Source organism: Dendrobates tinctorius, unplaced genomic scaffold, assembly GCF_039654945.1.
Source record: "Dendrobates tinctorius isolate UK_male_01 unplaced genomic scaffold, ASM3965494v1 ptg000147l, whole genome shotgun sequence".
Lineage (NCBI taxonomy): Eukaryota > Metazoa > Chordata > Amphibia > Anura > Dendrobatidae > Dendrobates > Dendrobates tinctorius.
In genome coordinates this window covers 21,571,481-21,583,879 of record NW_027361814.1, presented here as the reverse complement: position 1 = coordinate 21,583,879, position 12,399 = coordinate 21,571,481, and the positions used below count along the sequence as shown (strand labels likewise).

At 42.2% G+C, this 12,399-nt stretch overlaps 1 protein-coding gene across 7 annotated transcripts in view; it reads left to right on the top strand.

Annotated features, from left to right (window-relative positions):
* Window positions 1-11,827, top strand: part of LOC141049777 (heparan sulfate glucosamine 3-O-sulfotransferase 1-like) — a 287,725-nt gene extending 275,898 nt beyond the window's left edge. For 6 of the 7 annotated variants that reach the window (XM_073546525.1, XM_073546522.1, XM_073546523.1 and 3 more), the window contains one exon: window positions 9,546-11,827. In XM_073546525.1, coding sequence (XP_073402626.1) covers window positions 9,661-10,605 — 945 coding nt within the window. In that variant the 5' untranslated portion in view covers window positions 9,546-9,660 and the 3' untranslated portion in view covers window positions 10,606-11,827. Of the gene's footprint in view, window positions 1-73; window positions 224-9,545 lie in introns of all 7 variants that reach the window. The other variant, XM_073546527.1, reaches the window with a different exon arrangement.
* The last annotated feature ends 572 nt before the right edge of the window (window positions 11,828-12,399 follow it).

The window sequence follows — 12,399 nt, the reverse complement described above, 5'->3', positions numbered from 1 at the left end:
ACTCAACCCCAATTAGAAGTTCTAAGTAAGGGTCTGACCTTTTCCCCCACTAACTCCTTTAATTACTTTGTAGTGTTAAAGGACATCCACCTTTTTTCGAGGAAACTTTTGTTGCAAAAACTTCACCATAAGGACGTGAGCAAGGAAACGATGAGTGAGAGTGAGAGGGAGGTCCTTTGCGCTTTGGAGGACCTCCTGGAGGAACAAACATCACCTACTCGGGGTAAGTTTCCTCCAAATATTGTGTCCAGATCTACGAGGTTCCCCCCCTTGACATTGAGTCCCGCCATTGACATATTCACAAAATTGGTTACAGAGGACTTTAAAAAACTATCCTTGCGGTGGAGACATGATAATTTAACTTATAAGCAACGACGGGCAATTTCAGAATTGCAATCCATTCCAGGGGTATTATTTAAACCCGCTGACAAGGGGGGGAACATCGTGGTCTGGCCTATAAATATGTATGAACGCGAGGCATACAGACAGCTTAAAAATTCTCACACCTATGAAAAGCTCTCATATAATCCAACTTCCTCCTTCTCGCTCACCCTCCAGCACATCTTGGTCCGTGCATTGGATGATAACATCATTACAAAAGCAGTTTTTGAGGGGTTAATGGTCAGGAATCCTAAAGCGCCCACTTTCTACCTCCTGCCCAAAATACACAAGGATTCCGCCGACCCTCCGGGGCGTCCGATCGTGTCCGGTATTGAGAGTTTATGTGACCCGGTATGTAAGTTTTTGGATTATCTAAAACCCTTGGTTGATCTACTTCCCTCATACATTAAGGACATGATGGACGTCCTTACGAGGGTTGACGGCATCCTTGTCGATTCCTCCACTCTCCTCGTCACTGCCGATGTTGAATCCCTGTGCACCTGTATCGATCATGCCCTTAGCCTGGATGTGGGTCGCCTCTTCCTGGGCGTGTCTGACCTGGATGGTTCTCTGTGTGAGTTGCTCCTCGAGCATGGCCTGCACACCTTCGTACGCTAATCTCTTCCTTAGTTCATGGGAGAGATTCATTTTTGGCGATGGGGCCGCCTCCCGTGTGCTGTGCTGGCACTGCTATATTAATGATATATTTTTTGGGGGGATGGTATGGTGCAGCAGCTCGGGGAGTTCATGGCATGGCTTAACTTTAACGACTTTGGTATCAAACTTACCTTTAGGTATGATTTCAAGTCTATCGACTTTCTGGACGTCACTCTGTAGGTGGATCATGATCGCCACATCCAGACTGACGTCTACAGAAATTCGACCTCAGTCAATGCCTTGTTGCACGCTGAATCTGCGCACAGTTTTTCTACCATTAGAGCCATCCCGGTCAGGCAGTTCCTAAGGATGAGGCGAATCTGCTCCACAGATGATAGATTTGAAAACCGTGCTCGCGATTTGCGGACACGGTTTCAGGACCAAGGATACAGTAACATGTGTATAGGGAGGGGATATGACAGGGCGAGGAGAACGGTACGTAGGGATTTGTTGTACCCCCGGGTGGTCAGTAGCGGTGGAATGGTTGGGAGGGGTGCTTCTGGTCCTACTGACCCTATTCGATTCATTTCAACTTGGAGGTTTGTTCCATGGCTGGGGGTAACTGCACCACCTGGTAAGCTTTTTCCATATGACTGTCGCTGATATATGATGTAACTTATGATGAATGTTATGGATTCTGCTTGCCGTCATTAGCCCTATTGCCTGATTACACATCGGCTGGTTGCCCTGAGGATATTTTGTCCAGCCTATATGGCGATTATTTGGCATTTGTAACAGCCCTAGTGTCGGCATATTTTACAAACTATCCTGGCTAATGTTATATACAGGTGCAGTCCTTTTTTTTTTTTTTTTTCACCCCCACCTGCCTTCTTAATATTGGTGTCTATTTGTCATCTGCAACTTTGCTGGTTATTTATATATATTGTCTGTGCTTGCATTTAATAAAGGATTTTGATATCTTTATTCTACTTGGATTCGTTTGCTCCCTTTTTTCTCCTAAATTTGTCTGACTGAATGATGTTGAAAATAATCCCTGAAATTTTGGAGAACACTTTAATGTTGAGCATTAAGCTCCCACACTGCTCATTTTAGATACTAGCTGCAATTGATTTTGCTTATAATACACTATTAAGTTGTATTAAAATAAAGTACTTAAGTCCTCTTGCATAATTTGATCTTTTATGAAGGTTCCCTTGACCCTAATCATAGGGATCCTGCTGCTGGAACCCCCAGAAACCAAGTATACAGTGGGTATGGAAAGTATTCAGACCCCTTTAAATTTTTTGCTCTTTGTTTCATTGCAGCAATTTGGTAAATTCAAAAAGGTTCATTTTTTTTCTCATTAATGTACACTCTGCACCCTATCTTGACTGAAAAAAAGAAACAGAAATGTAAAAATTTTTGCAAATTTATTAAAAAATAAAAACTGAAATATCACATGGTCATAAGTATTCAGACCCTTTGCTCAGTATTGAGTAGAAACACCCTTCTGAGTAAGTACAGCCATGAGTCTTCTTGGGAAAGATGCAACAAGTTTTGTGGACAGCCATTTTCAGGTCTCTCCAGAGATGCTCAATTGGGTTTAGGTCAGGGTTCTGGCTGGGCCAGTCAAGAATGGTCACAGAGTTGTTCTGAAGCCACATCTTTGTTATTTTATCTGTGTGCTTAGGGTCATTGTCTTGTTGGATGGTGAACTTTTAGTCAAGTCTGAGGTCCAGAGCACTCTGGAAGAGGATTTCGTCCAGGTTATCTCTGTACTTGACTGCATTCATGTTTCCTTCAATTGCAACCAGTCCTATCCCTGCAGCTGGAAAACACCTCCACAGCATGATGCTACCACCACCATGTTTCACTGTTGGGATTGTATTGGGCAGGTGATGAGCAGTGCCTGGTTTTCTCCACACATACCACTTAGAATTATCATCAAAAAGTTCTATCGTCGTACAATTCACGCAATCAAGAGGATGATGGATAGTCACAAGCCATCAAACAAAGAACTGCTTAAATTTTTGCATCAGAAGCAGTGTGAAAGACTGGTGGAAAGCATGCCAAGACGTATGAAAGCTGTTTTGAAAAATCATGGTTATTCCACAAAATATTGATTTCTGAACTCTTCCTGAGTTAAAACGTTAGTATTGTTGTTTCTAAATGATTATGAACTTGTTTTCTTTGCATTATTTGAGGTCTGAAAGTACTGTTGTTTTTTTTTTTAATTTTGACCATTTCTCCTTTTCAGAAAAAAAAAATAAAAACTTATTGCTTGGAAATTCAGAGACATATTGTCAGAAGTTTATAGACTAAAAGAACAATTTACATTTTACTCAAAAATATATCTATAAAGAGAAAAATCAGACAAACTGAACATTTGGAAGTTTTTTTTTTTTAATTTTTGCCAGAGCTGTATATATACACATTTAGCACTGAACCCAAAATTTAGCAGTAGGTGTTTTCTAATGTCTCCCTTTTAACTTTAAAAAATTCCCCAAAAAGGCATTTATTATTATTATTATTATTATTATTTAATTATAAAGCACCATTGATTCCATGGTGCTGTACATGAGAAGGGGTTACATACAAATTACAGATATCACTTACAGTAAACAAATTTACAATGACAGACTGATACAGAGGGAAGAGAGGACCCTGCCCTTTCGGGCTTACATTCTACAGGATGGTGGGGAAGGAATGTGCTCATCTAAAACTGGAAGTCTGATTGTGACTTTTTATATAAACTTTTGCTTCTCAGATTGACATAATTTGTGAAAAAATAAAAATGGACATTTTGGCTTTATATGTTCTGGTTTTTAGGTGGGGGTCTTGAAACAGCCCCAGTAGAGGGCAGTCTTACTGGGGAATCTTTTGGTGAGGTAATGTGACTGAATGTTTTTATTAATTATGCTTACCGTACTTATAAATCGCCATCCTATTCCACAGAGCTTTGCAGGCATCATCATTACTGTCCCCATTTGGGCTTACAATCTAGATTCTCCATGTCTTTGGAATGTGGGAGGAAGCAGAGGAACCTGGAAGAAACCCACACAAACACGGAGAGAACATACAAACTCCTTGCAGCAGAAGCGTAGCTAGCAGGGGGGCAGAGGGGGCGGTCGCCCCGGGCCCCTTGCTCTGAAGGGGCCCACCCACACCCAGAGCTTCTGCCACTGTTAACCATGTCAGCGTGTTCAGCTCACTGATGTAGTTAAGCTTCTCTGTATAGTGCAGGGACACTATACTTTTAGGCTGGGTTCACACGTAGCGGAACTCTCGCGGAAATTACCATGAGAGTTCCGGAATTCCATTCCGTGGGAAAATCGCATTGTAAATTCCCGCGATTTTCCCGTGGAAAAACTAGCATTTTGCAAGTGTAATTAGCTTGCTGAATTGCTAACGTTTTCCAAGCGATCTGTAGCATCGCTTGGAAAACTGATTGACAGGTTGGTCACACTCGTCAAACATAGTGTTTGACAAGTGTGACCAACTTTTTACTATTGAGGCCGCCTATGCGGCATCAATAGTAAAGATAGAATGTAAATAATAATAATAAAAAAATATATATATTGTTATTCCCACCTTCCGACGTCCTGCGCAGCCTTTCCGCCTCTCTCCACGCTCCCGATCCCAGTAATCCTTTGCAACAATTACCGTGATAACGTCCGTTCTCGCAGGATCACGACGTCTCGCGGCCATTCGCGATTACGTCGTGCGAATGACCGCGAGACTTTGTGATCCCGCGAGAACGGACATCATCACTCGCAAAGGCTTACTGGGACCGGGAGCGTGGAGAGAGGCGGGAAGGCTGCGAGGGACGTCGGAATGTGAGAATAACAATATTTTTTATTTTAAATTCTATTTTTTACAGGGATATGGTACCCAGAGCCCGGAGGACAGTCTCCTCTCCTCCGGACCATGGGTACCATCTGCAAATGTTCTGCTTACTTTTCGCATGGTGTGCACAGCCACATGCGGAAAGTAAGCAGAACAAGGCATTCCTATGGGTGCGGGATCGCTGCGATTCCGCAAAATTAATGAGCATGCTGCGTTTTTTAACGCGAAGCAATTCTGCCGCGGTAAAAACCGCAGCATTAGCACATCATTGCGGAATCCCATAGGAATGCATGGGATGCTTATTTTTCACGTTTTGCGGCAAAATCGCGTGGTTAAAACCGCCGCAGAAACGCGAAAAAAACGCCATGTGTGAACTCAGCCTTAAGCTTTCTCCAGCAAACTGTAGACACACCCACACTGCTCCCTGTGTGTCTGCAGGAGAGACATCACCAGCAGCCTTCAGAGCAAGAAAAGATGCTGTGAGAGTGTGAGTAAGAACTGTGCAGTGATGAGGGGCAGGACGCTGCTCCACTCCTTACAAGTCCTGAATGGTTTATTGTTTGTGTTTGTGGTCGTGTATCTGAAGCACAGTAGATTTGTGGGGGCTACTTGAACTTTTATACAGCTCAGAAGATGTCTTTGTCAGTGCAAATCAGCTGCCATAAATCTCCTTGTGCCTCAGAGCCACTGACAGGAGTGGTCAGTATCATGCACTGCCCTAATAGAAGTCACCTCTGCTACAGGACAGCACAGATAAGAATATGTGACTCTTTATATATATATATATATATATATATATATATGTGTGTATATATATATATATATACACACATATATATATAATATACATATATATATATATGGGCCACCCTCCCAGGGCTCTGGGGTACTCAGTACCGGGCCGGTGTCAGGGGAAAAGGTGTCACAGCAGCGGTGACCCGGTCCGTGGCCCTGGGCGCCCAAATCAATGGTGGTTTGTGATATAGTTTGTGTGAACAGTTCGTGACACCACCTGTGGTGTTTGGCAAGCATGTTAAGCCAACGCTGATAGTGTGTTGCAGCATAGACGGTGTAGCTCCCCACAGCTGAAGCTGTAACCCCAGGGCAGTGTAATTGCAGTAGATGAGGATAGGCGCAGGCGGTGTGAGCAATGCTGGCACCATTGTAGCGGTGCTGACGGTGTTAGAGCACAAATGAATGGAAGACACCAGGGCTTGCAGTTCCAAAGCTTAACTCACAGTTCATGGTACACATTGGTGCCTGCCTCCGTGCCGTGTCCTCCGGGGCAGAGACTCAATCAACCTCCCGGGCAAGTCAGGATTCTCCTCTCCAACACTCCGCCAACATGTATCTTTCCTAAACGACTCCTCTATTACGCCTTAAGGTGTGAAGAGCTCCAGTACCATGGTACTCTGAAGTTCCTCGTATGGCAGACAGCTGTAGCCTCTCTCAGGGACTCCCTTCTCCCGAGTCCTGGCTCTGTATTCAGTTTTTGTTGTGCCCCAAGTCTTAGATGGGAGTAGTGCATTTACAGCCAACTACTCCACCGGTGTCAGCTACAGAACCATAAGTGTCCATACAACCTCGGGGACCGGGCCCTGGCCTTGCGCTGAGAACCTATAGACAGGGTTCCTCTTCCAACCCTCATCTCCTCTCTTTTCTCCTACTCCTTCATTCCGTACTGTTCTTTCTCTCTTATGGAAGCTTAGGTTGCAGTTCTACGTCTTTCTCCTTCTGTTCCTTTCCCGTGCCAGCTGGCTCAGATCACTGGGGCAGCTGCAGCCCTCCTTCTCCTCGGACCGGTCCTCAGACTCTCCTGACTGACTGTCCTTCTCCTGCCTGACCTACCGTCAGACTGACCCTCTAGACTCCTCTGTAATTCTAAAGACTGTCTTCTACTAGGCATTGCTCCTACTGGCCAGTTTCCTACTCCACATTGATGAGGGGCAATACCCCGAAACAGCCGTCTGTGGATGGATACCATGTTTTGGCATAGGTGGTTTCCTTCATTGGAGACTGCCCTTCCCGTGGTTGTTCCTTCCCGGGGAAAGACCTGGCTAGTCATTGCTTGCATTGAGAAACATGTGATGGTGTCTCTGCGACTTGTGTTTTGCATGTTCTTTTCAGGACCGCCATGTTCAAAGCAGAGCAGAGATTGGCTACAGTACAAATAAACTGCATGGTTCCCCACTGTTGGATTGGGTTGGCAAAGGCCCACCAGTAAAATCAATTTTTGTGGGCCATTGTTCCTCTACTGTACATACAAAAAAAAACCTGACCATAGTGCACAAATTTACTTTTGCTTCGATTTAATATTAATTTAGCTAGCTAGCTTGCTTAACCTCTTCACCACCTTGGGTTTCTCCGTTTTTGAGTTTCCGTGTTGTGCTCTCCTTCTTCCCAGAAGCATAACTTTTTTTAATATGGCCATGTGAGGGCTTATTTTTTGTGGGATGATTTGTAATTTTGAACAACATCATTGGTTTTACTATATAGTGTACTGGAAAATGTGAAAAAAATTCCAAGTAAGTTGAAATTGCCAAAAAAAAGTTCAATTCCTCAGTCTCTTGGGTTGTTTTTTTTTTGCCTTGTTCACTAAATGCTAAAACTGACCTTTAATTATGATTCTCCAGGTCATTACAAGTTCATAGATACCAAACATGTGTATGTTCCTTCTTATTTAACTGGTGGAAAAAAAAAATTAAAAAGTCGCCATTTTCCGAGACACGTAGTGTACCTATTTTTTGTAATCTATGGTTAGGTGAGGGCTTAATTTTTGTGTGCCAAGCTGACATTTTTATTGATACTATTTTGGTGCAGATACGATCTTTTGATCTCCCATTATTGCAAAATAATGCAATGGTGAGATTACCAAAATATGTAATTCTGTAATTTTTGATATTTTTTTCGTTACTATCTTTTCCGACCGGATTTTTATTTTTATTTATTGATAGATGGGGCAATTTTGAAAGTGGCAATAAAAAATGTGTATTTTTTAAAAAATTATTTTATTTTGAATAGGGTGAAAGGGAGGTGATTTAAACTTTTTTAGGTTTTTTAAAAACTTTTTTTTTTTTACTTTTCACTAGCTTCAATAATCTCCATGAGAGAATAGAATCTGCAATCTTCTGATCACTTGCTCTACAAATAGCAGGGCTGACCCTGCACTATATAGCAGAAACGTTGACATGCTATGAGTGCCGACCACTGTGGTGCTCATAGATATCTGACAATGACAACCACAGGGGTCTCCTGCAGACCTGCTCCTGCTATTATTTCAACCCATCAGTGACCAATGGTCATGTGACATGTGCGCAGATGGACTGGGTTTGTGATGTGCTTCTAGCGCGATCATGTTAAATGCCGCTGTCAGAGACTGACAGCGGCATTTAACATGTTAACAGCCATGGGTGGATCGAGATTCCACCCACGGCTGTTAGGGGCACATGTCAGCTGATCAAATCATCTGACATGTGTCAGAAAAGTTGCGGGTTCATCGCGGGACCTCGCAGCTAACGTGGAGGAGACCTTGGACGTACCTATGTGTCCAAGGTCGTAAAGGGGTTAATGAAATATTATATACCTTTTTTATGCAAATTATGAATTAAATGTAATAGCACCACTTATTAGCAGTTCTTCACAGGGGCCAACCAGAAGATTATCTTGCTCCCCTGTGAGCCAGTCCGAACCTGGCTGCACCCAGTAGACTAAGTGATACATAGCTGAAATCAGAGTCTCCTTTCCTACATTATTCTACTCTCAAATCAGGTAGCAAAAACCTGGTGGTGGCAGGTTCCCTTTAAAGGGAGCCTGTGAGCACAGAATTACTGCTGAAACCAAGCACAGGTGCCCAGTGCACCCTTTACATGGCCGTTTATGTGCACCTTCCCAATCACTTATTTTTTTCTTTTATTTCCACCCCTCCTCTTCTTTGAGAGCTCTGGCTTTATAGAGTAAGAGAAAGGTAAAGACAGACAGAAAACAAGTAGGTGGGAAGGTGCACTTAAAGGAACCTGTCAACAGGATTGTACACAGTAACCTAGAGAGAGTGTCAGGTTGGCGCCGTTATACTGATTACAATGATACCTTGGTTGATGAAATCTGTGTTGTGGTTTTTGTTTATTCTTTATTTTCAGTTTTGAGTTAATGATATGTCTTTATGTGGTGCTCTGATTAGGTATTCATGTGTATGGCTTCGGACAAGTCAGATCCCTCAGTGAACATATTTTACATAATGAATATTATATATATAGGAAAAAAAAAATCACCTGCAAAAGGCAGGTGGCGCACCTTATCACATGTGTAATGTGAAGTTCATTCTTTTACGACATGTTATAAATAAATTCATCAGAAAAAAAAAGTATCTGAAAATGGCACATGCCGCGCCATCTTGGAGGAGGAAATTTGTTGTTTTTTCTCTATTTACTTATCTATCTATCTATCTATCTATCTGTCTATATATATATTTCATTATGTAAACTAGGGAGCAGGTCACCTGTCAGAAGCCATCCTGACATTGCCTGTAGGTTACTGTGCACAAACCTGCTGATAGGTTCCCTATAATTATTTCCCCACGCCAAGGGTGCTCCGAGCACCTGTACTTGGTTTGAATAGTCATTCTATGACCTTTAAAAAAAAGCTCTGAAAACAAGTATGGATGATATAAAAGTTTTACAAATTCATCTTTTAATATTTTATGTGTTTTTTAAATATTTCCATAGATGCATCAAGACGCTTTTTGCAGTTCCCGTCAATTTGCTTCTCCCAAGTCTCTATCGTGGATGTACTCACCGGTCAAACTTTGCATCTACTGGAAGTGACATCTCCTCCCTCTACATGGCCGTACGTTTGGTCTCCGTTTTCCTCCTGCTGACCCAGTGTCGGGCCGCCCCCTTTGACTACCCACCTCCTACAAATAATTGCATCTTAGAAGCTCTTCAGATGGATGTGGAGGGAATTAATACCACAAGTGAACCATACTCATTCTCTACTCAACCACCAGGTACAACTCGACGAACACCGCAGACTATTATCATCGGAGTACGGAAAGGGGGGACCCGAGCTTTGCTGGAGATGTTAGACATTCACCCCAACATTGCAGTAGCTGCAACCGAAGTACATTTCTTTGACTGGGATGAGAATTACATCAAAGGGATTGAGTGGTACCGGAGTCTTATGCCGTACTCGTTTGATAATCAAATTACTATTGAGAAAACACCAGGCTATTTCACATCTCTGCAGGCACCGGAAAGGATTCATGGCATGAACAGCTCAATTAAATTGCTTCTCATTCTGAGAGATCCAACGGAGAGGGTCATATCGGATTATACCCAAGTATATTACAACAGACTCGAAAATCACAAGCCGGTACAACCCTTCGAGGGCATAGTGATTAAAAATGGTGCACTTAATACCAAATATAAGGCAATCCAAAGGAGCTTGTATGATGTCCATATGGAGAGATGGCTGAAATACTTTAATTTGAATCAGATTCATATAGTGGATGGTAACACTTTAATAAAAACACCTCTGACCGAATTGCAGAAGGTGGAAAGGTTTCTGAACCTTCCTCCTCGAATTGTGTCTTCAAATTTTTACTTTAACCAAACCAAGGGTTTCTACTGCATTCGGAGTGATGGGAGAGAGAGGTGTTTACATGAGTCCAAAGGGCGTCCCCATCCGGTAGTGAACGCGACCGTCCTGGAGCAGCTTTACTCTTACTTCAGAGAACACAACGGCAGGTTCTACCAAATGGTCAATCAGTCTTTCGACTGGCACTAACACAGTATAACCTAAGGACTTTAAGAAACTTGAGAAAATGCTAAACTGTGAAAAACTACACCACACCACCAATCAAAAAAAATTCAATGAAAAACTAAATGGGATGTAAAGCATTAACACAGATTATTTGCGATCAATAAGGCACTAAATGCGGAAAGATACCCTGGATATCATTTTGTTTACAAAATACAGAAGCCGAAGGGATATCTTTGGGTTGTACATATAGATCTATGAATGCATTCTCCGTTTTTGTTTTTTTGCCAATCTTTTTTGTTTTCTAGATGTCTGTAGATAAATATATAGGCATTGTGCAGTAGAAATTGTTTGCATAAAAAAACTTTGATAAATAACTAACCTTTGCTATGGTAATAAAAAACAAAAGTTTCCTATAATGTGTTTAAATGGTAAAGTAACTAATTTTGTATAATAGCTATATGATTGTCTTTAAAATTTTCGGTTTTGTTTTATTTTTGTATAAAAAAAAAATCTCTTGATACAGGTTTTATGGTATAGTAATGGAATGTGAAGCACTTTGGTTACTAGTTTGGAATGATATCTGTCAATTTTGTAACACAAGTTAATCATACAGACCTTAAAGGGAACCTGTCGTGTCCCCAAATGCTATTATTCTGCAGATATGAGGTTAATCTGCAGGTCAACTGTTTTCTAAAGCCATGCGGCCGCCGCACTGAAAGCCCATCTACCAGGAGGAAATGAACTTTATTCCTCCCGGCTGTCTCCGGCTTTCAGTCATAGAGGCTGTGTCGGTGCTGTTGAGTATATAGTGAGTGGCAGCTGTTGGCACTTCCCGGCAGTGACTGTCAGCCACGGTTCAGCACTGATGCACTGCAGTGGTGGCTGACAGTCAGCACCGAGGTGTGGTTACAGCTGCCGCCACTTGCTATGTACTGAGCAGTGGCTGAAGTCTCGCCAGAATGCCTCTATGACTGAAAGCCGAAGGCCGACAGGAGGAATAAAGTTAATTTCCTCCCAGTAGCCGGGCTCTCAATGAAGTGGCCTCACTTCCAGATTAACCCCATATTTGCATGTAATACCATTTGGAGACATGACAGATTCCCTTTCAAAGAGAATTGTACTTTCAACAAACTTTGCGTAAATCAATAGTACAGGTAAAAAGAAGAAGCTTTGTAATATACAGTATCTTTATCAGAAAAACTTGCTTCCTTCCCCACTTATTAAACACTTCTCCCTGCCTTCTGAATTGAACTTGTCATACGCTCTGAAAAACCAACTCTACTCCATCTATCTGAGATAAGGCAGACTCCCAGCTTACTGTGGTGTTATGTTACACAGCCCATAATATTCTATAAAGTGGAAAGGGAAGAGAGGAGCACAGAGAGATCGTACGGAGCATTCTAACAAGTCTTTTACCTAACTTCAGCCAGATTCACATCCACACATCTCAGTACTGTAGTTATTTTAGTATATAGTGTCATCCATGACGCTGCAGCAACTTCTCTTTGTAAACTAAATAAGGAATTACAAGTAGAGGATCCAGTCTGTGCCAATATGTGTATGGGAGAGATCATGTTAGCTACGGTCCTCGACCCAACTCAATCAATTGCAAATTAAGAGATGTATAATACATATTCACTCGTTTTCTCCGTTGCGGTCAGTAAGTCATATAATGGCCAGAAAGTGTTATTTGTCATGTACACTCATAGGACAACATATTCTGAAATGTTGCTTGAAAGTATGGTGCACTTTAAGGTTGCGCTAACACCTTCCAGTGGCCTCATATGGATGAAACAATGCCTACATATGGTGGGCGGA